This window comes from Arachis hypogaea, chromosome 8 (assembly GCF_003086295.3).
Source record: "Arachis hypogaea cultivar Tifrunner chromosome 8, arahy.Tifrunner.gnm2.J5K5, whole genome shotgun sequence".
NCBI lineage: Eukaryota > Viridiplantae > Streptophyta > Magnoliopsida > Fabales > Fabaceae > Arachis > Arachis hypogaea.
Window position 1 is genome coordinate 8,093,216 of NC_092043.1, and position 26,159 is coordinate 8,119,374.

The 26,159-nt window shown below is 35.7% G+C and overlaps 4 protein-coding genes across 4 annotated transcripts; 2 read left to right on the forward strand and 2 right to left on the reverse strand.

Moving 5' to 3' along the window:
- The first annotated feature begins 825 nt into the window (after positions 1–825).
- LOC112705929 (LEAF RUST 10 DISEASE-RESISTANCE LOCUS RECEPTOR-LIKE PROTEIN KINASE-like 2.1) lies at positions 826–4,876 on the forward strand. Its single transcript, XM_029288283.2, has 3 exons — positions 826–1,861; positions 3,291–3,332; positions 3,582–4,876. The coding sequence occupies exons 1-3, from the start codon at positions 1,051–1,053 to the stop codon at positions 4,712–4,714; spliced, it is 1,986 nt and encodes a 661-aa protein (XP_029144116.2). The 5' UTR covers positions 826–1,050; the 3' UTR covers positions 4,715–4,876.
- A 768-nt stretch (positions 4,877–5,644) lies between these two features.
- On the reverse strand, positions 5,645–6,855 carry LOC140174573 (rust resistance kinase Lr10-like). The gene has a single exon (XM_072200081.1). It carries the CDS (start codon positions 6,838–6,840, stop codon positions 5,710–5,712), a length of 1,131 nt encoding a protein of 376 aa, XP_072056182.1. The 5' UTR covers positions 6,841–6,855; the 3' UTR covers positions 5,645–5,709.
- Positions 6,856–6,909: 54 nt separating this feature from the next.
- LOC112704952 (RING-H2 finger protein ATL22-like) lies at positions 6,910–7,846 on the reverse strand. Its single transcript, XM_029288697.2, has 2 exons — positions 7,132–7,846; positions 6,910–6,944 (listed from the first exon to the last, which is right to left on the reverse strand). Exons 1-2 carry the CDS (start codon positions 7,844–7,846, stop codon positions 6,910–6,912), a joined length of 750 nt encoding a protein of 249 aa, XP_029144530.2.
- Positions 7,847–21,069: 13,223 nt separating this feature from the next.
- Positions 21,070–23,604, forward strand: LOC112705932 (rust resistance kinase Lr10-like). Its single transcript, XM_025756966.3, has 3 exons — positions 21,070–21,765; positions 21,959–22,000; positions 22,258–23,604. Exons 1-3 carry the CDS (start codon positions 21,123–21,125, stop codon positions 23,403–23,405), a joined length of 1,833 nt encoding a protein of 610 aa, XP_025612751.2. The 5' UTR covers positions 21,070–21,122; the 3' UTR covers positions 23,406–23,604.
- The last annotated feature ends 2,555 nt before the right edge of the window (positions 23,605–26,159 follow it).

A 26,159-nucleotide genomic window follows, 5' to 3' on the forward strand; every position in this document is an offset into this window, starting at 1 on the left:
TGATTGCTATGGTACCTACAAATGTTTGCCTAACTTTTTAAAAGGGTTAAAAATCAATATTTAATTTTAAAAATATAAAAATAAATAATTATTAAATATTCAAAACTTACTATAACAAATAAATTAGGCACATACTATAGGTAACATAGAATTCATGCTTTGTATTTTTAATATGGGATAATAGTGGTGTTTTTTAATAAGGTAAAAGGTTTGTGTGTTTGATTTGTATGGATACCATAAATCTAAAGGTCAGATTTACGGTATTTTAATTTTTTTTATTGATACTATAAATCTGAGAGTTAGATTTGTGGTTTTTAATTTTTTTAAATATAAATATGAGGATTAGATTTGAGTTTTTTTTTTATTTTAACTTTTTTTTGAATATATTAATTTGACCCTCAAATTTGTAACACTATAAAATTTGACCTTTAAATTTTTTTATTTCTCCAAATGTGAGGGTTCAATTTGTTATTTAAAATTAAAAAAAATTCATCCATATAAAAAAAACATACCAATTATCCATAATGAGAAATTACACGCTATCTTTTTTCATATAACAAAAAATTAGCCTGGAATTCACCTCTAAATTAATTATTAACATGGTATGACTGAGTGAGAAATGGTCTTCATCTTATTAATTTCTTGACCTCGACCTCTTTTTTTGTTTTCTTAACTTCAACAAAACAAAAAAAAAAGTATAAGAAAACAAAAAACATGACCTTTCAACGCGCCTGTGTAAAAATAATAAATGTACAGTATTACTTGGCGATCTTGATGTGTGTGTATGTGAATCACAAAAGAGTGATAATGTTGCGGGAACAAATTAATTAAGAGTGGTTTGTAGGAAATTTCTGCAGCTGGCAGGTCTGATCAGTCACATTTCACATATTAATGCTGGTGACTACTAGTGAGTTGACTACTGGACTTGTGTGATAGTGATAGTCAACTCCTCCTTATGGAAAATTATTGATGCTGCTGCCCTGTGAAGCAAGTGAATTCTTGTTATATCTGTAGTCTCTTGTTATTGACGTGTAGACCAAATCAAAGAAAATGTTAAACCTTTGTACATTTTTTATACACCTTCTACCGCTGCTGTGGATCTCCTTACAAGTTTTCGATTTTTATGCCACCCGGTGGAATACCAAGGTGGCAAAGGATTCAGACAAAAGAATGTGTTCATCTGAATGGTGTGGGAGGCATGACATAAGGCATCCTTTCAGGCTGAATAATAGTAGTCCAACCTATTGTGGTGAGCACAGGTACACCCTCTCTTGCGAGAATGATAACCAACTCTTTCTCTATCTCAAATCAATCAAGTTCCAAGTGCAGTCAATTAATTACAACAACTACACAATTCGACTAGTAGATGCCAATGTTTCCCTGCATAGCCATGATCTCTCTTACCCCCTTCCTTATTCTTTAACCCCCTCCAACTTCACCGGAGCCCAAGATGAACCATATGATGATTGGTTCTTTAAACAGCATCATTTAGTTGATGTTATTAGATTGACAAAGCAGATGGTATATTTGATGAGGTGCCCACCATATGGAGTAGAATCTTCTTCTGCTGCTGCAACTTGCATGAATGGATCTTATGCGCTTGGGAGTACATTCTATGTCAGTGATATTCATAAAAGTCTCCAGGATTTGGGGTTCGAAGACTCGTGTCATATAGAGTGGATATATGTGACTTCATGGCCTGCTGAAATCAAACACAGAAATAATTCATGCACAGACATCCATCATATGCTGCTCTACGGGTTTGAACTTTCTTGGTTGAAAGTATATTGCAAGTATAAGGCCATGCTCACTGATCATAACAAAGTCATTTGTTATAAGCCTTCACTTATACCTAAAAGTTGTAAGTGTAATCTGCTAATTTAACTACCTATTCATATATCGTACCCCATGTGTCTTCTTAGGGTACCTTTACTTTAATTTATGACTATTATTTAAGACTTGTTTTCAATTTTTATTTTAATTTTAAAAGTAGGTAAAAACTCAAATACAGTTAATTTTATATGAGGTTGATAAATGAAAATCGTTAGATATCAATTTAGTCAAATTTGTTAAATTATTTAAAAACTCTCATCTATCAATTTTCACATAAAGTTAACTACATCTGAATTTTCACTTTTAATTAATAAGGCATCTGACAATTTCTCAATAACACATTATGTGGATACTATATTGATATTCTATAATCTTATGAAGTACATAGACTACATACCATAAAAATTCCCTTTTTGTATAAGTTTTCTTTTTTGTGTCGTTCAACATTTCCTTGTTTAATTTTCTTCTACATTTCTAAGAAACAAAACTATTTTACTATTCCTTAATGTAATAAACTGTTAACAATTATGTTGATATAGTGATGATGAAAGAAAGTGAAACTTCGTATTTGTATTTATTGTTTATTAATATGAGAGCAATGTGTTCTTTTTAAACCTAATTTTCCTTTTGAATCCTAGCTGGATAATTTTGACAGCTAACATGTGAGAACATATTACATATGCGTTTTTAACGTAATTAAATTAATGCTTAGTTTGGTAAAATTTAAAAAAAAAGTGGTTATGTTTTTCTAAAAAACAAACGTCTTGTTATTAAGATCTTTTAAATGAATACAATATTTTTCTCATTTGAATTATGTAATCACTATTATTTTCTTGTATATTACATGACCATATATTGCAAATTAGAATTAGAATTATATCTATTAAAATTAGAAAAAGATTATTCATTCTTGATATGATTATATACGACTTTTATAGAATTGAAATTTTATGAGATTAGCATTATGACAGTTAGTTTATGTGTTATTCTCTATAATATTATAAAGGTGACTATATTGATAGATGTCATTTTTTATATTATAATAAAATAAATTTAATATTGATATAATATATTTATGTATTTAAAAACTTAGCTGTCATTAATTCATTATAACACTCATTTTATATCTTTTATATGATTTTCATAAAATGAAGTTTGCTCAACCTTTGATATGAACTAATATCTTCTATAATATAGCTTTCTATATAAGTGAGGAATTTAATATGAGAAATTAACATTGAAGAATTTAATGTGAAAAATTATAAAATTGATGCTAGATTTATTATATAGATATTATTTTATATAATATTATAAATATAGTTATATAGATAGATGTTTTCCTCTATGCTGATATAAACTAGATTTAGTATTGACATATTTATAGAATACTTAAGAATTTAGGTCTCATTAACTTACTATCATACTAATTTAATATTTTCCCTGTTTGTTTTTTGCAGTCCTAGACTCAATGTATGTTGAGGTTCTAATGGCTGGAACGGGTAAGCCTCGTCATTTCCTTTGCGCTACGTACTTATTTTATTTCGGATTGAAATCTATGGATAGGTCTATGATGATGACATTATGGAATTTATGAAGGGAACACCGTTAGAATTTAGCAGTAAAAAGAAGAACAACAACAAAAAGACATAGCATAAATAAGTTTTAAAATTTTGTCATTCAAATCTAAAGGTGCTATGCTAAACTGAGTGACTTTTATGATTTCTCTACTCTTTGCATCTCCTTTACAGTTTTATTTGTTCTTGCCAAATTTGCACTTGGAGCTCCATGCATCATTATCTTCTGCATATATAAATGGAGACGGAGGCATTTATCCATATATGATAGTATCGAAGATTTTCTGCGAAGCGACAATAACATTATGCCAATTAGATACTCCTACAAAGAAATCAAGAACATAACTGAAAAGTTCAAGACTAAATTAGGAAATGGAGGCTATGGCTCTGTTTTCCAAGGAAAACTTCGAAGCGGTCGTCTTGTAGCTGTTAAGGTATTGAATGAGGCCAAGTCCAATGGTCAGGAGTTCATCAATGAAGTTGCTACTATTGGAAGAATTCACCATGTTAATGTGGTGCAACTCATTGGTTTTTGTGTGGAGGGATCAAAGCGTTGTTTGGTATATGAGTTAATGCAGAATGGCTCTTTAGAAAAATACATATTTTCACCTCAAGGGAGTGCTTCCTTAAGTTGTGAAAAACTCTACACCATTTCCCTTGGAGTGGCACGTGGTGAATACTTGCATAATGGCTGTGACATGAAAATTCTGCACTTTGACATCAAACCTCACAACATTCTTTTGGATGAGAACTTCAATCCGAAAGTCTCTGACTTTGGACTTGCAAGGCTATCTCCCACTGATAAAAGCATTGTGTCTCTGACTGCAGCAAGAGGAACCATAGGGTACATGGCTCCTGAGCTCTTCTACAGAAATGTTGGCGCAATCTCGTACAAAGCTGATGTCTATAGCTTTGGGATGTTGTTAATGGAAATGGCTAGTAGAAGGAAGAATTTGAATGCACAGACTGAAAATTCCAGCCAGATATATTTTCCCTTTTGGGTTTATGATGAATTGCAGGATGGAAGGGAAATAACAATAGAAAATGATTCAGATGAAGAGATGAAGTTGGCAAAAAGGATGATGATTGTGGCATTGTGGTGTATACAAACAAAGCCTAATGATCGACCTTCAATGAAGAGAGTTGTGGAGATGCTTGAACAAGACGATGACTTAGAAATGCCTCTAAAACCATACTTCTACCCACTTGATGCACCCACAGAAGAGAATGGTGAAGATAATACAACTCACAACAGTTCAAAATTATCCTCTGATGACATCTCTTCAGTCAGTGATTCAAAGGAATAGAAATGATCTATTTGAACTCTATTTTGATATAATGTTGCATGCTCTGTATCTAACTAGCTTGTGTCTTTGGCTATGTCGTCTATATTAGTATTTCTGATGTATATGATGACAATAAATTCGTTCCTATGTCCTCTAGATTATATTATTATCTTCACATTTTAATCAGTGTCTCTTTAATTAGTTGAGATATCCATCAAAAGTATATAAAATAAAATAAACAACTAAAACTATAAAAACCTGTCCGAAAAAAGGTAAACATCACAATTTAATGAAACTATTACAGCTTATAGGTTAAGCGCGAAGAATGTGCAAAGAACATTATTGTATAAAAGATTCCCATAAATTAGGCTGGAGACTTTACCCATGAAAGCAAAACACTTGTTCTTCATGGAACCTGGTTGGCATTGTAACTCTTTATCTATCTCTCTGAAGTTGACATTGCAAGTTGCAGCACGACCTTTCAAAGTCTTTGATTTTTGTTTTATCGGTCAGGCACAACACAGGTCAACTCCTTAACAGAGTGAATAGATTAAGAGTCACATTTCATTTATACAGTGACTGGTGAATGTGAACCTTTCACAGCCAAAATAATCTATCTTAAAACACTAAGAACTTCTATAACTTATTTAGTGCAAAAATGTATGATGTGATTTGGTGTGCAGACTTTATACAGTCGTTTCTGTTACATACAGACATTTGACACTCACATAAAAGTGTAATAACACCATACTTGTTGCAAAAACAGAAAACTAATTATTGGAACAGAGTTTAAAACAAAAAGAGACAGAGAAGGAGTTCTGAAGAAGACCTCACCATCTGCTAGAAAATATGAGGGCAAACTCGAAACTAGGCTAACATAACAGTACATACAATTTACCCCATGTAGCTAACTATAATACAAGCCAAATAGCCTAATATATTTGGATGATATCAAGTGAGTTTTATTTGACTAGTTAAAGAAAATACAAACTTTTCATCCCACTCCAAGTTAAAAGTCAATCTAATTCTTGGATCACTTCTAAATCTTGGGTAATTTGTCTTGCAGCCACACCAATTTTAGCATATTTTCTTGAAGGCCCTGTGGAAGCAAAAGGATTAGGAGGTATTGCTAATGTGTCTTGGTCTCCTTCCAACATTTGAAGCACTGTCTGCATTGATGGTCGATCCACTGCATGCCATTGGATGCACCAAAGTCCCACTGTTGCTAGTTTCTTAGCAATTTTAGCATCTCCTTCATCTTCAATATGAATTCTCATTTCATAAGTCTCTTCTAAAATACTATGCATCCATTCTGGATAGTAAACATGGCTACTGTTTTCTTCTATATCCTCTGTGATCTTCTTCCCTCCAATTGTTTCTAGCAGCATCATTCCATAACTGTAAACATCAGACTTGTAAGATACATTTCCAAAGTTTCTTGAGAAAACTTCAGGCGCAATGTACCCCAAAGTTCCTCTAGCTGCTGTCATTGACACTACACTTTGATCCTTGGAACATAATTTAGCTAGACCAAAATCACAAATTTTTGGAGTGAAGTTGTGATCTAGCAACACATTTTGAGGTTTGATATCAAAATGGAGAATGCGTTGATCACAACCTTGGTGAAGATACTCAATTCCTTTAGCTACACCTAGAGCAATCTCTTGCAACTTCTTCCAGCCCAAAAAGTTTTGCTTGTTGTCGGGCAAATTTATGAACTTCTGCAGCGAAGAATTCGGCAAGAATTCATAGACAAGAGCTCTTCTGAACCCATCAGCACAGAAACCAACCAACCGGACAATATTGACATGGTGGATTCTACCAATTATACCAACTTCATTAACAAACTCCTCCCCATTTCCCTGGGAATTATTCAGCATTTTCACCGCAATAGGAAATTCTTTTGAGATGCTTCCTTTGAAGACAGTTCCATAGGCGCCCTCTCCTAACTTGTACCCAAAGTTGTTGGTGATTCTCTTGATTTCAGTATAAGAATATCTGGTTGGCTTTTGGGCTCTGTAATCTTCAAGAAATTTTTCAATAATTGCTTGTTTTTCCTTTTGCATTATGCAAGTGTCATAGATGTAATAAATCGCTCCGGTCAAGAGGACAAGGAAAAATGATCCAAGTACTGATCCTGCATTCATCAAAACTACATCTTCAGAAAATTATCACCTTCCAAACGCAGTTTATATAAGCATAAAAAGAACTGAGAGCTAACCTATTGTGGTTACTAGAGCTGTTGATGAATCTGCAAACAATACAGGCAAAACTTAGTGATCAATTGCATTGGAATTAGACATAACATTTCCACGTGTTTCAACAACAATTAATTAATGTCATATTAGTCAAGTAAAAGCTGGATAAACCTCCAGGATTTTAATTTGAGCTTAAGAATTCAGTTGAAGAAAGAATGGAAGTATGAAAAGCATGGGTACCCTTGTGGATGACATTAACAAGACAATCGGGTTGATTCTTGGTGCTGTTGTTCCAGCTGCACCTTTTCCCCTCCGATTCACATCGTTGACAGCTTGGTTCAGACCAAAACAAAACAAGAGTATCTTTCAGAGCTGGAACAAGTGCATCTGGGAGGGATGAAATATTGAACATTTTGGTGCAAGGAAACAGGATTGTCAGGTCATGGATAGAATGCCAAGATGAAATGGCATATACTTGACTGGTTGAGCTGCTTAGGCATGGAATCATGATGTCATTGTTTATATATGTGTCCATTGCCACTGGTGAACAGTTGAAGAAGTGATAGTCATCACCCTTCTCAACTAGCATGCGCTGGAAAGGGAAAACTAAGACAGAGATATTAGTGAGGCTATGGAGCTGCTTTGGAAGGCAGGTAGATGGAGGGGTTAATTCAATTGTTTGTTTTGTATAGTCAATGTGTATGACATTGAATGATTCAGGGAGCTCAAGAAACAGTTCTTCATCATCACTAGTACCTGAGCAAACCAAATCAAAGCCCGGATAGCCACAGCTTTGTGACTGACGACGGCCTTTGATTCTAAAAGGAAACCGAATTTCTTGATTTCCGCACAAGAAATCCGGACAGGTAGTATCAGTATTAGAGCCATGCACAACATGAACTACACCAAAGCAAGCAAGGAGGAAAGTGGAGACTAAGATCAAATAACTATCCATGTGATTAAACTCTAATCACTATGCGGATTCAGAGGTGTCTCAAGTTTAAAAGGATCTGAAAAATTGACTGAGTCCACAACTTCAATTAGCATTAAGTAGCTTAAAATTAAGTATTGAGTTTGATGAGTTTGGAAAACTCAAATTTATTTGAATGATGAACAAACATTATTGAAACAGTTAAATACAAAATTATTAATTTGATTTTCATTGAACATATATTAATTAATAATTTTGTGTTGCAGGTTTTTAATATGGGTCGAAAATAAAAGGAAAATTGCAAGCCCAAGTGTTTTATAAATACATTCAGCATTGATGCAAAAATATTTTGTTTGTTATGGCTGAATTATTGTTCTTGTTATTGGGCCAGAATTCAAACATTATCATAAGCCCAATTCATCTTGCATGCTTGGTCCGAAATCATAAGAAAATGGGCACAATGCACTTCTTTAACTAAAACCCATTCCTTTAAACATGTTACAAGCTTCCAACGGATTTCATTTCTCACTTTGGGATGGATTTCAAATTTAATTTAAGCATTGGAAACATAAGTGAGAGAGAGAAATTGATTTGATGGCTTTAATGATTCTATACGCCTCTCAGTAAAGGGAAGTAGGAAACTTGAGTGCACTTTTATTCCTTCTCTTTGCTACATTAATTATTTGATCAAATTCATTGAATATCTTCTTTCTTCTCTCTCTAATCCTTCTTTCTTCTTCCTTTGGTCATGTCACAGCAACCATGGAAGCTACATTAAGCTACCAAAAGGAAAAAGAAGAAGCTGCATGCATCAAGACCATCAAGTTAATGATGGCAAGAAAAAGAAAACCAAAAGTATGTTGTGGCTGAGATAATCACCAAATGTAGTAAGATTTGGTAAGGTAATCTCGGATCCTTCATACTCAAAAAGAAAGAAGAAGATTCGGCCAGCAAGGAAGAGATTCTTGGAGGCATGGCTTGTCTCTGATTCTGTTCAACCACCACAGAAAGTAGCTAGAGTGGCGAAGTGATGGAAGAGGCAGAGATTAGAGCAGATGAAGCCATCATCATCATGAAGCATCAAAGGCCAGAAATCCATCTTGGAGAGGAAGCCAAGGATGGAGCGCTCAGATTGATGAAGAGTAATGACCAAGGAAGGACTAGAGGTATTTGCATGTTGGTTTTTGCATGAGTTTCCTCTTCTCTCTCTGTGGCCGAACCGGTTTGCTTTGAAGGAAAAAAAGCTAAGCTCGGTTTTGTGTTTCAACTGTGAAGACTTCACTTCTCTATAAAAGGGATGAACAGTCATGGTCTAATTCAAGGAAAGAAAGTGAGAGTGCAAGGCACAGAAGTCTCATAGCTACCTAAGCTTAATGATTTTCTTCTCCTTCAATGTTTTCTATTTTGTAATTTTTCTGTTTAATTTTGTCATGTCTTGAGTCTCATGGAAAAAGGCAAACAAGTGAGGTTTGTATGAAAAAGTCATAGAGCGGAAAAAGGCAGAGAGTGCAAAATTAAAAGAAAAAGCCATAGATGTCTTAGAGTTCCTTTGTACGTCTATGTTGTGTTTCATGATTCTATGGGAATCCCCTTGTAAGTTGGGTTTTAGCATTTTACAATTTGTAATCAAGTTGATTATAGTGAAATTCCATCATTGTTGTGATGGAGACTGGATGTAGGCTGCACCGCACTTAGCAGCTGAACCAGGATATATTTGGGTGTAATCTTCTTTTCCTCCTACTTCATTTCTGTTTCTACTGTTCAGGAGCAAATTCCAAAAATGTCTCGTGCCAAGTGACGAGACAAAATGAAAATGTCTCGTGACTAGGAACGAGCTAAAAACAGAAAAATCTCATCTAAGTCCAGCAAGTGTTAGCAAGCTGATGAGCGGATAATTTGTACGCTTTTTGGCATTGTTTTTAGTATGTTTTTGGTATGATCTAGTTAATTTTTAGTATATTTTTATTAGTTTTTAGTTAAAATTCACTTTTCTGGACTTTACTATGAGTTTGTGTGTTTTTCTGTGATTTCAGGTATTTTCTGGCTGAAATTGAGGGACCTGAGCAAAAATCTGATTCAGAGACTAAAAAGGACTGCAGATGCTGTTGGATTCTGACCTCCCTGCACTCGAAGTGGATTTTCTGGAGCTACAGAAGCCCAATTGGCGCGCTCTCAACGGCGTTGGAAAGTAGACGTCCTGGGCTTTCCAGCAATATATGATAGTCCATACTTTGCCCAAGATTTGATGGCCCAAACTGGCGTTCAAAGTCACCCTCAGGAATTCCAGCGTTAAACGCCGGAACTGGCATAAAAGCTGGCGTTTAACTCCAAGAGGAGTCTCTACACGAAAATGCTTCATTGCTCAGCCCAAGCACACACCAAGTGGGCCCGGAAGTGGATTTTTATGTCTTTTACTCATCTCTGTACACCCTAGGCTACTAGTTTTCTATAAGTAGGACCTTTTACTATTGTATTTTCATCTTTGGATCATTTTAGATCTTTTGATCATCTTTGGACACCTAGTTCTTAGATCATTGGAGGCTGGCCTCACGGCCATGCCTAGACCTTGTTCTTATGTATTTTCAACGGTGGAGTTTCTACACACCATAGATTAAGGTGTGGAGCTCTGCTGTACCTCGAGTATTAATGCAATTACTATTGTTCTTCCATTCAATTCCGCTTGTTCTTGTTCTAAGATATCACTTGTTCTTCAACTTGATGAATGTGATGATTCGTGACACTCATCATCATTCTCACCTATGAACGTGTGACTGACAACCACCTCCGTTCTACCTTCGATTGGGTGAATATCTCTTGGATTCCTGATTGCACGATGCATGGTTGATCGCCTGACAACCGAGTGCTCGCCTGACAACCGAGCCAACCATTCCGTGAGATCAGAGTCTTCGTGGTATAGGTTAGAACTGATGGCGGCATTCAAGAGAATCCGGAAGGTCTAACCTTGTCTGTGGTATTCTGAGTAGGATTCAATGATTGAATGACTGTGACGTGCTTCAAACTCCTGAGGGCGGGGCGTTAGTGACAGACGCAAAAGAATCACTGGTTTCTATTCCGGCCTGATTGAGAACCGACAGATGATTATCCATGCTGTGACAGAGCATAGGAACATTTTCACTGAGAGGATGGGAGGTAGCCACTGACAACGGTGAAACCCTTGCATAAGCTTGCCATGGAAAGGAGGAAGAAGGATTGGATGAAGACAGTAGGAAAGCAGAGAGACGGAAGGGAAGGCATCTTCATACGCTTATCTGAAGTTCCTACCAATGAATTCCATAAGTATCTTTATCTTTATCTTTGTGTTTTAAGCTTTCATCACCCATATCCATTTGATTCTGCCTGACTAAGATTTACAAGATGACCATAGCTTGCTTCATACTAACAATCTCCGTGGGATCGACCCTTACTCGCGTAAGGTTTATTACTTGGACGACCCAGTGCACTTGCTGGTTAGTTGTGCGAAGTTGTGTTAATGCCATGGTTTTGAACACCAAGTTTTTGGGGTTCTTTACCGGGGATTATGAGAGTTGTGAAAAGTATTGTTCACAATTTCGCGCACCACAAGCAAAAAAGGGGCTAAGATTCAACCCCCCCTTCTCTTAGCCACTGAAACCATCAATTGGTATCAGAGCTTGGTCTCAAAGAGATCAAGCTTTGCAACTTGGAGAAAAGATCCTCATGGCAGAAAGCAGTGGCTCAAATCTGGTGTCTACAATCTCACAGAAGGACAGTCAAGTAACAGACCGCCTCTTTTCAATGGGAAAAACTATACCTATTGTAAGGAGAGAATGAAGATCTTTGTGCAAGCAGTAGACTACAGGCTTTGGAAGATCATCCTGGAAGGACCACAGTTTCCTACTAACACAAGTGCTGAAGGAGTAGTCACTCTTAAACCAGAAGCAAGCTGGACCAAGGAAGATAGGAAGAAAGTGGAGCTAAATGCCAAGGCCATAAATCTACTCAACTGTGCTATCAGCTTCGAGGAGTACCGACGGGTATCACGATGCACAACAGCAAAGAAAATCTGGGATAAATTACAAATCACTCATGAAGGAACCACCATTGTTAAGAAGACTCAGATAGACATGTTAAACAGGGAATATGAAATGTTTACAATGAAGGAAGGAGAATCTATCGATGAACTGTTCGAACGGTTCAATACCATCACTGTTGGTTTGGATGCTATGGGAGTAACACATTCTGATTCTGTGCTTGTGAGAAGAGTGCTGAGATGTCTCACTAAAGAGTGGGAAACAAAAGCTTTAATTATTTCTGAGAGCAGTAATCTTGATTCCATGACACTTGATGATTTGAGAGAAAATCTTCTTGCTTTTGAAAACACTTATTTGAAAAAAGAGTCAAAAAAGAAAGGAATTGCATTTTCTTCTGTTACTAACCCTCTGGATGATGAATCCAGTGATAACTCATCTGAAAATGAATTTGTGTTGTTTGCCAAAAAATTCAGGAAAATGATGAAGTTTAAAGGCAAAGGCAGCAGCTCAACGAAAATGAAGAAAGACCTTAGCAAAGTAACTTGTTTCAACTGCAAGGAAATTGGGCATTACAAATCTGATTGTCCCAAGTTAAAAAGGGAGGAGAAGAAAAAAGAAGGAAAGAAGAAAGGTCTGATGGCATCATGGGAAGACTTAGAAAATGACTCGGACAGTGATGAAGAATCTGAGACTAAGTCACAGCCTTGTCTCATGGCAAATCATGTAGATCAGGTATGTTTTCAAAACCCTGACACCGAAGACCTTCATCTCATGATAGATCACCTCTCTGAAAAAATAAGATATTTTCTGACTGATAATCAAGATCTTGAACAACAAATTTTCATTCTTAAAGCTGAAAATGATTTTCTCAAAGAAAAACTAAGGGAGGCCGAAACTGCTTGTGATCTTGTGGAAGAAAATAAGCAGTTGAAAGCCCAACTTAGAAGCTGTGAAAGTGATCACTCGGTAGTGGCGTATGTAAACTGTTTTAAGGAAAATGAAGAGTTGCTTGAAAAGGTTAAAAATCTTGAAAATGACTTAGCCAAATTTACTCTCAGTTCTGAAAATCTAAATCAAATATTGGCTAGTCAAAAACTACTTTTTGATAAAGCTGGATTGAGATTTTATAAATCTGATGAGAAACCCTCTTTTAAAGATAAACCTTCTTCATCCAATGACACAAGGTTTCAAGATCCCACTTACTTTAACAAAATAGCAACTCCAAGATTTTGTAGATTGTGTAACCGAAGTGGTCATTTTCCAGTTCAATGTTTCTTTGGTGAAAGAATGATTGGTGATAAAGTTTACAAAGTTGTTTTTGATTACAATGATTTGGGACATAGGAGATGGTTTAACGTGAAAGGATCCAAGAAAATTTGGATACCTAAGGTCACTTGAGCTTATTTTGTAGGTATGCCTAGCATCCAAGAAGAAAGAAAATATGTGGTACATGGATAGCGGATGCTCTAGGCATATGACCGGAAAGACAACCTTCTTCATAAAGCTTGATGAATATGATGGAGGATTTGTCGCTTTCGGTGATGATGCAAAAGGAAAAATAGTGGCAGTTGGGAAAGTGGGTAAATATCTCTCATCTTGTATAAATGATGTCCTCCTTGTACATGGCTTGAAACATAATTTACTTAGTGTTAGTCAATTATGTGATTTGGGTTTTGAAGTTATTTTTAAGAAGTTTGTTTGCTTAGTTGTTTGTGAGAAAACTAGGGATGTTCTATTTGAAGCTAAAAGATGCAACAATGTGTATGGATTAACTCTTGAGGATTTAAAGGAACAAAATGTAACATGCTTTACCTCTCTTGAATCTGAAAAATGGCTTTGGCATAGAAAGTTGGGTCATGCTAGCATGTCCCAAATTTCTAAGCTAGTCAAAAAGAATTTGGTTAGAGGAATTCCAAACATCAAGTTTGATAAGGATCTTACTTGTGATGCTTGCCAATTGGGCAAACAAGTGAAATCCTCTTTTAAATTAAAAGATGGAATCTCAACCAAAAGGTCATTGGAGATGTTACATATTGATCTTTTTGGTCCTACTAGAACTCAAAGTTTAGGAGGTAAACACTATGGTCTTGTGGTGGTAGATGATTACTCTAGATTTGGTTGGGTACTTTTCCTTGCTCATAAGAATGATGCATGTTATGCCTTCTCCACGCTTTGCAAGAAAATTCAAAATGAAAAGGATTTGAAAATTGCCCATTTGAGAAGTGATCACGGAAGAGAATTTGAAAATCAAGACTTTGAAAAATTCTGTGATGACTTAGGGATTTCTCATAATTTTTCATGCCCTAGAACCCCCCAACAAAATGGGGTGGTTGAAAGAAGGAATCGAAGCCTTCAAGAAATAACTAGGGCTATGCTATGTGAGAATGAGATTCCTAAATTTTTATGGGCTGAAGCTGTGAACACAGCATGTTATGTTTTGAATAGAACAATCATTAGAAAATGGTTAAAGAAAACCCCTTATGAGCTATGGAAAGGAACCCCTCCAAATCTTAAGTACTTCCATGTTTTTGGATGCAAATGCTTTGTTCTTAATAATAAGGAAAACCTTGGAAAATTTGATCCAAAATCCTATGAAGGAATGTTTGTTGGATATTCCACCACAAGCAAGGCCTATAGAGTTTATCTCAAAGAATATAGAACCATAGAGGAATCCATACATGTTACTTTTGTGATTCTAACTTAATTCCCAGTACTGTAAAGGATAATGATTCAGATTGTGAAAAAGATGGAACAAGTAAAGAAATTCCCAAATCTGTGCAAAATGAAGAATCTGTCAGCCCAGTTTTGTCTCGTCAGATTGGAAGAGACATTTCCATTTTGTCTCCTGAGCAGGCACGAGCAACTGAAACAGTGAGACCACCAGAAGTTCATCAAAGCTCTACACCTGTCCAAAAGCCTAGGGAATAGAAGTCTATGAGGGGTTATCCTCATGACTTCATCATTGGTGATCCCTCTCAAGGTATAACAACAAGATTCTCCACCAAAAGGCAAACCGAACCTAGCAACTTTGCTCTTTTGTCACAAATGGAGCCCAACAATGTCAAACAAGCTCTTGAAGATCCATCATGGGTCAAGGCCATGCAAGAGGAGCTTGCTCAATTTGACAAGAATGAGGTTTGGACATTAGTACCTCATCCGGATGGTAAGAAGGTAACGGGTACTAAGTGGGTATTCAAAAATAAACTTGGTGAGGATGGACAAGTTGTTCGTAACAAGGCTAGATTAGTGGCCCAAGGTTACGATCAAGAAGAGGGAATAGATTTTGATGAGTCTTTTGCTCCGGTAGCTAGAATGGAAGCAATTAGGTTACTTCTTGCCTATGCTGCCCATAAAGGTTTCAAAATGTTTCAAATGGATGTCAAATGTGCTTTCCTTAATGGCTTTATTGATAGAGAAGTATATGTGGCTCAACTCCCCGATTTTGAACATAAAGATTTTTCAAATCATGTTTTTAAACTCTCAAAGGCCCTTTATGGCCTTAGGCAAGCTCCAAGAGCTTGGTATGAAAGGCTTAGTGCCTTCCTATTAGAAAATCATTTTCAAAGGGGAACCACCGACACTACTTTGTTCATTAAAGTTTCTAATGATGATATTCTTCTTGTTCAAGTTTATGTGGATGATATTGTGTTTGGATCCGCCAATGAGTCCTTGTGTGAAGAGTTTGGAAAACTCATGACTAGTGAGTTTGAAATGAGTTTAATGGGAGAGCTAACTTTCTTTCTTGGCCTCCAAATTAAACAAACTCCTAGTGGTACCTTTATTCACCAAGGCAAGTATGCAAAAGAATTGATAAAGAAATTTGGCTTAGAAAATTTCAAACTAATGGGAACACCAATGCATCCAAACAATAAACTTGAAAAAGATGATAATGGCAAAGATGTGGATGAAACACGGTATAGGAGAATGATTGGTTCATTAATGTATCTTACCTCCTCTAGACCGGATATAGTGCAAAGTGTGGGTGTATGTTCAAGATTTCAATCTCACCCAAAAGAATCCCATCTATCGGCCGTTAAACGCATCATTAGATATATTAAGGGAACATGTGATTATGGCTTATGGTATCCAAAATCTGATGATTTTTGTGCAGTAGGGTTTTGTGACGCAGATTATGTGGGAGATAGAGTGGATAGAAGGAGCACCTCCGGTATGTGTTGCTTCCTTGGAAGCTCACTCAACATGTGGTCAAGCAAGAAACAAGCCACAGTGGCTCTATCCACAGCTGAAGCTGAATATATATCCGCATCTGCTTGTTGTTCACAATTAATTTGGTTAAAAACTCAATTGGAAGATTACAAATTAAAGATCAATAGTATACCCTTATTTTGTGATAACATGAGTGCAATAAATATTTCAAAAAGTCCTGTTCTGTACTCAAGAACAAAGCACATGGAAATTAAATATCATTTTATTAGAGAACATGTGCAAAAGGGTACTATTGATATTCAATTTGTAAAATCTGAAGAACAACTTGCTGATATTTTTACAAAACCCCTCTGTGAAGATAGATTCTGTTTGTTGAGGAAAAACTTGGGAATGTTTGATTTAAGCCATGTTGAAAATTTGTGAATGTCTGATTCTGTCCAGTTTTATCTCGTAGGAATGGACAAGATAAAATTAAGGCGTGCTGGAGGAGCTATGATTAAGGGGGAGGCTGCGCAGACTCTGCTTCTCATGGGCCCCACAAAATCTTATTTGACCCCACCTTGATTTTTTTATTGATCCCTCATTTTATGATAATCAAAATCTTTTTGGTTGTCATTTCAAATCTTATTGGAAGTGGTTATTGTCAAATCAAATCCCTCTCTCCATCTAATCCCATGATTCTAGGAAACCACATTTTTCAAAACCATTTGGTTAATAACCGCGCCATTATAGTTATTAACTTCCCCATCATCTCTCTCCAATCTACATTTATTGCACCACTAACCTCCTTTCCTCCTCACTCTCTTTTCGGCACTCTCACCCCTTCATATTCAACTTCTCCATTCATCCTACCATGAAAAAGAAAACGGCACAAAACAGAAGTGGCCGAACCCCCATTCCAAAAAGCCCACCTTTTTCATCACCTCAAACTCATACACATATCCATCTTCATTCTACCTCCTCTTCTACTCATTCACCTCCTTTCAAAAGGACCGAAACCATGCGCCACAAGGTTATCGCTCACAAATCCTCAGGGAGAGAAAAGACTGGAAAGAACAAGCAATCCAGTGTTCAAGAAGATGAAGAGGAATCACATACCTCGCCACCTTCATCACCGCCGAAAAGAACTACTCCACATACAAAAAGATCTCAGAAAAAGCAGAAAAGCTTTGTATTGCATGATACAAGAGAACCTGTAAATTTGGAGTCACTAGAGTTCAAGAACAAATTTCACAAAAATCACTCCCACTTTGATCCCTCTCGGTTCTACTCATGTGCTTTCTATGAATTTCACAAAGAGGTTTTGCTGAAACGTCCTCTCTGCCTTTCTTACTTGGTAAATCTTGAAAAACTGGCCACCAAAGGAATCAACTTTACTTCCATGTTTGATGCTCTGAAGTGGACTCCGCTGATTCACATTCAGAAATTTGTTTACCCAGGGCTGGTCCGGGAGTTCTATGCAAACATGCGCTTGATTGATGGCTCAATCCACTCTTACGTCAAGCGTGTTTACATGACCCTCAATCCTCAAACCATAGGCGCTGCCCTTGGGTATGAAGATGAAGGGCCGAAAGTTTACATGGTTGATAAGTGGGATGATCAAGTTGGCATTGCACAGCAAACAGTCTTGCAACACATCTGTGCAAATCTCTCTGGTTTGGATGGACTAATCCCAACTCATCGAGCACTCGGCTCTGAGAACTCACTGTTGCACCGTATCATCACTCACATCCTCACTCCACAAGACGGTTCTCACCATAGAGTAATAGTTTCTGATTCAATTATCTTATTTGCTCTCATTACTTCTTCCCAAATTTCATTTGCTTACATTATGATACGTCATATGTGGGAAGCAGTGAAAAGTACTAAAAAGGCTAATCTTCCATATGGCATGTTCCTCACATGTATATTTGAGTATTTTAAGGTTGATTTGACTAATGAATCTGTTGAGAACAAGGTTTCAATGATTAAAGGAGGAGGAGTTTCAGGCAAGAAAGGAAAGCGGTCTGCTCACTCTGAACCATCTCTCAGCGATCTGGAGAGCCGTCCTGAAACCTCAAATGTCACTGCATCAATCCGGGAAGTTCTCAACGAGTTCCGCAACATGTCCAAGTTGATGTTCAAATCCCACAAGACTGCCCGAAAATTGGAATATGAACAGGAAAGGGTTTGGAAGAAATGTCACGAAAGGGTTGGCTTCATGATTAAGAGCTTTGATGATGAAATGGGAACAGGGGACTGCGAAGATGATTCCGGTTCAGAGTTCAATCTTTCTGATGATTAATGACTGTTTCTTTACCTTTATTTGATATTGGCTCCATTAGGCTCAATCTGTTTTTTTGTATAAGCATGACTTGATACTCACTGCTCTATGATACTTTGATACACTCTTGTTACTTTATTATGGATATTTTGTTGTGTTTTTCATATTTTGTGCAGGTACCCCTTGATGACAAAAGGGGGAGAAAAATTAGTTTCCAAAATTGAAATTGAAACTAATGAAACATGAGAGGATCTGCTGAAACAGGGGATGAAATTTTCAATTGAAAATTTATGATCACTCTTGTTTAAAGAATGCATGTTGATAGTGCATTTGGCATTTGGTAGCTTATGATGTTGTTTGACAAATAATACTATTAGGATTACATAAATGCCTGGATGTTGATTTATCTTGATGAACATGCTTTTATTGAAATAGGAATATTCTTACTCATCTTGGTAAACATGTTGGTTTGAAAACTTATTTTTGGCAGTTCCTTTAAACTGTGATATCTAACAGCTGCCATGTTTTGATCATGTGTGATTCAAAAATATTTTCCTTACTTGAATGATATGGCTCTGATATTTTGACTGGAAAATAATTGAATTTTTTGAACAACATTGTTTTGTGCTCAGTTGATGTGTGTAAAGTATTGAGCAGAAAATCAGGTTATTGATAACAAATGAGTTTTGTATATCATTCAAATCTGCTCATAAATCAAGCATTTAGCATCATGAATAAATATGCTAAATAACATTGTTATTTTGAGGCTTGATTAAAATGTTACAGGTTTATACCTCCCTTGGTAAAATAGCATATATTAAGGGGGAGTCATGTGATAATTAGAAAGGGAGAGAAATTCAAATTCAAAGGAAGTATTTTTTACTCTAATCTTTAATTTCTTTCCATTTCAATTTTAATAATGTTTGTCATCAAGGGGGAGATTGATGAGTTTGAAAACTCAAATTTATTTTAATGATGAACAAACATTATTGAAATAGTTAAATACAAAATTATTAATTTGATTTTCATTGAACATATATTAATTAATAATTTTGTGTTGCAGGTTTTTAATATGGGTCGAAAATAAAAGGAAAATTGCAAGCCCAAGTGTTTTATAAATACATTCAGCATTGATGCAAAAATATTTTGTTTGTTATGGCTGAATTATTGTTCTTGTTATTGGGCCAGAATTCAAACATTATCATAAGCCCAATTCATCTTGCATGCTTGGTCCGAAATCATAAGAAAATGGGCACAATGCACTTCTTTAACTAAAACCCATTCCTTTAAACATGTTACAAGCTTCCAACGGATTCCATTTCTCACTTTGGGATGGATTTCAAATTTAATTTAAGAATTGGAAACATAAGTGAGAGAGAGAAATTGATTTGATGACTTTAATGATTCTACACGCCTCTCAGTAAAAGGAAGTAGGAAACTTGAGTGCACTTTTATTCCTTCTCTTTGCTACATTAATTATTTGATCAAATCCATTGAATATCTTCTTTCTTCTCTCTCTAATCCTTCTTTCTTCTTCCTTCGGTCATGTCACAGCAACCATGGAAGCTACATTAAGCTACCAAAAGGAAAAAGAAGAAGCTGCATGCATCAAGACCATCAAGTTAATGATGGCAAGAAAAAGAAAACCAAAAGTATGTTGTGGCTGAGATAATCACCAAATGTAGTAAGATTTGGTGAGGTAATCTCGGATCCTTCATACTCAAAAAGAAAGAAGAAGATTCGGCCAGCAAGGAAGAGATTCTTGGAGGCATGGCTTGTCTCTGATTCTGTTCAACTACCACAGGAAGTAGCTAGAGTGGCGAAGTGATGGAAGAGGCAGAGATTAGAGCAGATGAAACCATCATCATCATGAAGCATCAAGGGCCAGAAATCCATCTTGGAGAGGAAGCCAAGGATGGAGCGCTCGGATTGATGAAGAGTGATTACCAAGGAAGGACTAGAGGTATTTGCATGTTGGTTTTTGCATGAGTTTCCTCTTCTCTCTCTGTGGCCGAACCGGTTTGCTTTGAAGGAAAATAAGCTAAGCTCGGTTTTGTGTTTCAACTGTGAAGGCTTCACTTCTCTATAAAATGGGTGAACAGTCATGGTCTGATTTAAGGAAAGAAAGTGAGAGTGCAAGGCACAGAAGTCTCATAGCTACCTAAGCTTACTGATTTTCTTCTCCTTCAATGTTTTCTATTTTGTAATTTTTCTGTTTAATTTTGTCATGTCTTGAGTCTCATGGAAAAAGGCAAACAAGTGAGGTTTGTATGAAAAAGCCATAGAGCGGAAAAAGGTAGAGAGTGCAAAATTAAAAGAAAAAGCCATAGATGTCTTAGAGTTCCTTTGTACGTCTATGTTGTGTTTCATGATTCTGTGGAAATCCCCTTGTAAGTTGAGTTAGCACTTTACAGTTTGTAATCAAGTTGATTATAGTGAAATTTCATCATTGTTGTGATGGAGACTGGATGTAGGCTGCACTGCACTTAGCAGCTGAACCAGGATATATCTGGGTGTAATCTTCTTTCCCTCCTACTTCATTTCTGTTTCTACTGTTCAGGAGCAAATTCCAAAAATGTCTCGTGCCAAGTGACGAGACAAAATGAAAATGTCTCGTAACTAGGAACGAGCTAAAAACAGAAAAATCTCATCTAAGTCCAGCAAGTGTTAGCAAGTGAAAAAAGGGCTAAGATTCAAACCCTCCTTCTCTTAGCCACTGAAACCATCAGAGTTGACTGGGTGAACCGTGATAGAGATAGTCAACAGCAGTTGATTTGGATGAAGGAGCATGTAAGTTTCCACGGTGTTAGTCGTCCTTTATCAAGTGAGATTAGTCACAGCCACCTGCTCTGCTCTACTGATGACCAAAGAAATGTCATCCGTTGTTGTGTTGTTGTTATCGTGCCTGTGCTTGTTCATCACCACCGCCACCACCGCCGGCGCAGCACATAATAAGTGTCTATCTCAATGGTGCGGGAAGCATAACATAAGCCATCCTTTCAGGCTAGAAGACAGTCCAACCCAATGTGGTGACCAAAGGTACACCCTCTCTTGCGAGGAGGATCACCAGTTGGTCCTGTATTGGAGATCAAGAAAGTTCAATGTTCAGTCAATTAATTACAACAACTACACGATCCGACTCCTGGATGCGAATATTAGCCAGGATTACACTTCTCGCCCTCCTTATTATTCCTTACGCTACGATTATCATGAATTGACGACTCTCGTGGTGGTATATTTGAGGTGTCCAAATGACGTCATCGCAACTGATAATGCTACTTGTATGACTAATGATTCCGATGCACTTGGGACTGCTTTCTACCTCGTCAGTGTTTTTCACAAACGCCTCCGGGATTTCGCGGTTGCAGACTCGTGCCGCATAGAGTGGATGTATCCCTCATCGTGGCCTGCTGAACGTGAAAGCAACTCATGCACTATCGTCCGTACTCTGCTGCTTTATGGCTTTGAACTTTCTTGGTTTCCAGCATTCTATGAAGAATGGAGTTACATCTTTCGTCTCTCTGCTAATTTAATTTGCTTATTTTGAGCATCTATGTTTGCCTTTTCTAATTTACCTTTTTCGATGTCAAAATGATACATGTTTATTTAAATTAACATGAGATCATGTGTTTTTAACATAATGCGAACCTAATGTCAGGCAGTAATAATTTCTCTTTCCCGGTATGTTCCTGGCAGGTATAATAGAATCGATTGGACTTTTTCTGTTCTATGCAGCAAGTAAGTCCTTCTCTTCCTCTACAAGTACCTCATGGGATAATGAACATCACCAGAATTTAGCAGCAGAATTGAGAAACAGGAAGAACATACTATCATAGTTCAAAATTTGCTAAACAGTGCAGGAGGAACATTATTCTATTTCCCAAAAAAAAAATTAGAGAAGAAACACTAATTTACGAATTAAATTACAAAAAATTTAAGAGTGCCGAACTGAGACACCTTATGATTTATTTGCTCTTTTTCTATCTTCCTTGCAGCTGTTGCAGCTCTGTATGTTCTTGCGAAATTTGTACTACTTGGAGTTCCATTCGTCATTCTTTTATGCATATATAAATGGCGACGGAGGCATCTATCTGTGTATCCAACAATTGAAGATTTTCTTCGAAGCGACAATAGTATTATGCCAATTAGATATTCCTACAGGGATATCAAGAACATAACAGGCGTGTTCAAGACAAAACTGGGAAACGGAGGCTACGGTTCTGTCTTTCACGGAAAACTTCGAAGTGGCCGCTTTGTAGCCGTTAAGTTGTTGAATAAGGCTAAATCCAATGGCCAAGAATTCATCAATGAAGTTGCTACTATTGGTAGAATTCACCATGTCAACATAGTGCAACTTATTGGTTTCTGCGTAGAGGGATCAAAGCGTGCTCTCATATATGAGCTCATGGAAAATGGATCATTAGAAAAATACATATTTTCCCCTCAGAAGAATGATTCCTTAAGTTGTGAAAAGCTCTACACCATTTCCCTTGGAGTAGCACGTGGTATTGAATACTTGCATAATGGCTGTGACATGAAAATTCTGCACTTTGACATCAAGCCTCACAATATTCTTTTGGATGAAAACTTCAACCCAAAAGTCTCTGATTTTGGACTTGCAAGGCTGTCTCCCATTGATAAAAGCATTGTGTCTATGACTGCAGCAAGAGGAACCATAGGGTACATGGCTCCTGAGCTTTTCTACAGAAATGTTGGCGCAATCTCATACAAAGCCGATGTCTATAGCTTTGGAATGTTGTTAATGGAGATGGCTAGTAGAAGGAAGAATCTGAATGCACACACTGAAAATTCCAGCCAAATATATTTTCCCTTCTGGGTTTATGATGAATTGCAGGATGGAAGGGAAATAACAATAGAAAATGACACAGATGAAGAGATGAAGTTGGCAAAAAGAATGATGATTGTGGCACTGTGGTGTATACAAACAAAGCCTAATGATCGACCTTCAATGAAGAGAGTTGTGGAGATGCTAGAACAAGACGATGACTTAGAAATGCCTCCAAAACCATACTTCTACCCACTTGATGCACCCACAGAGGAGAATGTTGAAGATACTACAACTCATAACAGTTCAAAGTTATCCTGTGATGACGTCTGTTCAGTCAGTGATTCAAAGGAATAGAAATAATGTGTTTGGACTCTACTTTGATATAATGTTGCATGCTCTGTAGCTAGCTAGCTTGTGTCTTTGGCTATGTCATCTATATTAGTATTTCTGATGTATATGATGACAAGATATTGGTTCCTATGTCCTCTTCTATATATACTTTCTCATCAACTTAGATAGTTCTATATATATAATTTTTGTTTTTTCAAGATTATATACTTTCTTATCTTATTACTTAAATGAGTTGTTCGGATAGAAATGTCGTCTTTAACTTATAATCCAACCCAAATGCATACAGCCCTACTATTTTCCCAATCAAAATTAAATTCTACAAAACAATTATGTGAATAGTGACACTATAAAAAATGAGAATGACATTATCATTTTCCCAATAATTATGGTGAATTCTCTTATCTACTACTGGTATAAAAAACTGGTTTTACACTCTTAAGTCCACAACTTGATTAACTAATTTAACAATCAAAAACCACCATCAAGAATTGATTACTATGCTAAATGAATGAGGGAGAAATGGTCTTCATCTTCTTAGGTTCTTCATTATCACGACTTGAATAGCTATGTTTAGCTGAAAAACAAAAAGCATCACGTCTAAGCAAAGGGGGAAAGAAAAGAAGAAGAAAACAAAAAGTTACGCGCATTACTTGTGGAAAATTAGTGAATGGACAGTGTTTGATTTGCACATCAATCTTTTGTGCTTGGAGCACATCATATACGAGTATATTGAAAGAAATTTTTCGTATAAGACAAAGGTAAACATTACAATTTAATGAAAGTATTATAAGTTAAGTGCCTAGAATGGGCAAAGAACATTATTGTTTAAGGAAATTACCATGAATTAGACGTGTAGTGAAACGAATATTTGACGAATCCATTGCAAAGAGAGTGAGTGGAGGACTTGGGAGAGTGATGGTCAAAATAAACGAACAATAGAGAGTGAGTTCAAACGAATATATATCACATTTTTTCTTTTAATTTTTCTGAGGACCATCACCATTACTTATATCGCAATTTTCTTTTTTTTTTCATGAAATTTGGTTGACGTAGTAGTTAAAATTTCAATTTAACTTTTAAAATTACTCGATATTACGATTTTGAATGAGTCAATCGATTTTACAAAATTTACATTAGGTCTAACAATTTTACTATTTAAATCTTATTAAAATTTTAACGGTACTTAATTTACCTTTTTTATTTTATATAAAATCTCGATTTTTTCTGCATAATTGGCGTTGTCACTCTTTATCTATCTCTCCGAAATTGACGTTGCAACTTGCAAGTTGCAGCACGACTTTGTCAAAGTCTGATTTTTGTTTTATGGGCGACTGGTGAGTGAATTTTGTGACACTGAATTCTTGTTACACTTTCAACCTTCAAGCTAAGTTTTTATTTTTAAAAATAGTTTATTACAATTAATTTTTAAAAAATAACTGACAACTCCTGCAATGTGAACCTTTCACAGCCAAAATAATCTATTTTAAGGCACTAAAAACTTTTGTAACTTATATAGTGCAAATATATATGGTGTGATTCGATGGGAAAACTGAAGTCTGGATATACAGTTGTTTACATATAGATATTTGACACTTCCATAAAGGTGTAAGAACACCATACTTGCATAAAGAGAAAATTAATTGTTGGAACAGAGTTTAAAAAAGAGAGATAGATGGAGAATGAGTTCTAAAAAAAGGCCTCACTAGCGGCTGGAAAATATGATGGCAAACTACCAAACTAAGCTAACATAACACTACATACAATTTACTCCATGTAGCTAACTGTAATACAAGCCAATTAGCATTTATATTTAGATGATATCATCAAGTGATTTTTATTTGACAAGTTAAAGAAAATACAAACATTTCACACCACTCCACTTAAAAATCAATCCAATTCTTGAATCACTCCTAAATCTTGGGTAATCTTGTTTAGAAGATATTTTAGATTATTTTGATTTAATTAATTAGTTATGTTAAAATATTTTAATTTAGTTAGTTAAAAAATATCGTAAAATATTAATATTTTGGATTAATTTAATTTAATTAATTAGTTGTCATATTAGAATATTTTGATTTAGGTAGTTAAAAAATGTGTTAGAATATTAATATTTGAGATTATTTTAATTTAATTAACTAATTGTTATATTAAAATATTTTGATTTAATTAATTAAAAAATATCTTAGAATATTAATATTTTAGTTTATTTTAATTTAATTAATTAGTTGTTGTTTCTAGTATCCCACTCCATTGTTTATTACTAGAAGAGAAAATAGTATTGTAATACGAAAAATTTAATGGGCGTAAAAAGTGTATTAGCAAGATACATTGATTTTTAATGTATTAATTTTCAGAAAGTGGATAGTTATTTCAAAATGAAATATGTATCAACAAAAACATACATAATTCATGTTTCTAGTATCCCACTCCATTATTGTTTATTATTAGAAGAGAAAAAAGTATTGTAATACATATAGTAGTGATGAATCGTTAAAATACTAGGAAAACCATTGGAACTAATCCTTCTTGAAACCTTTCCAAAAAATAAAATAATAAAAAGGTCAATGCTATTATTAGGCCTAGGATTTCTTTGATTTGCTTGCTTCTATGCTACATTTCACACTATAATGATGCAAAGGTAAGAATGCTTAATGGGACATACCTAAATGAGTGTGAGTATTACTTGGCTATCTTGATGTGTATGTGTGTGTATGTGATTCACAAAAGAGTGATAATGTTGCTTGAACAAATTAATGG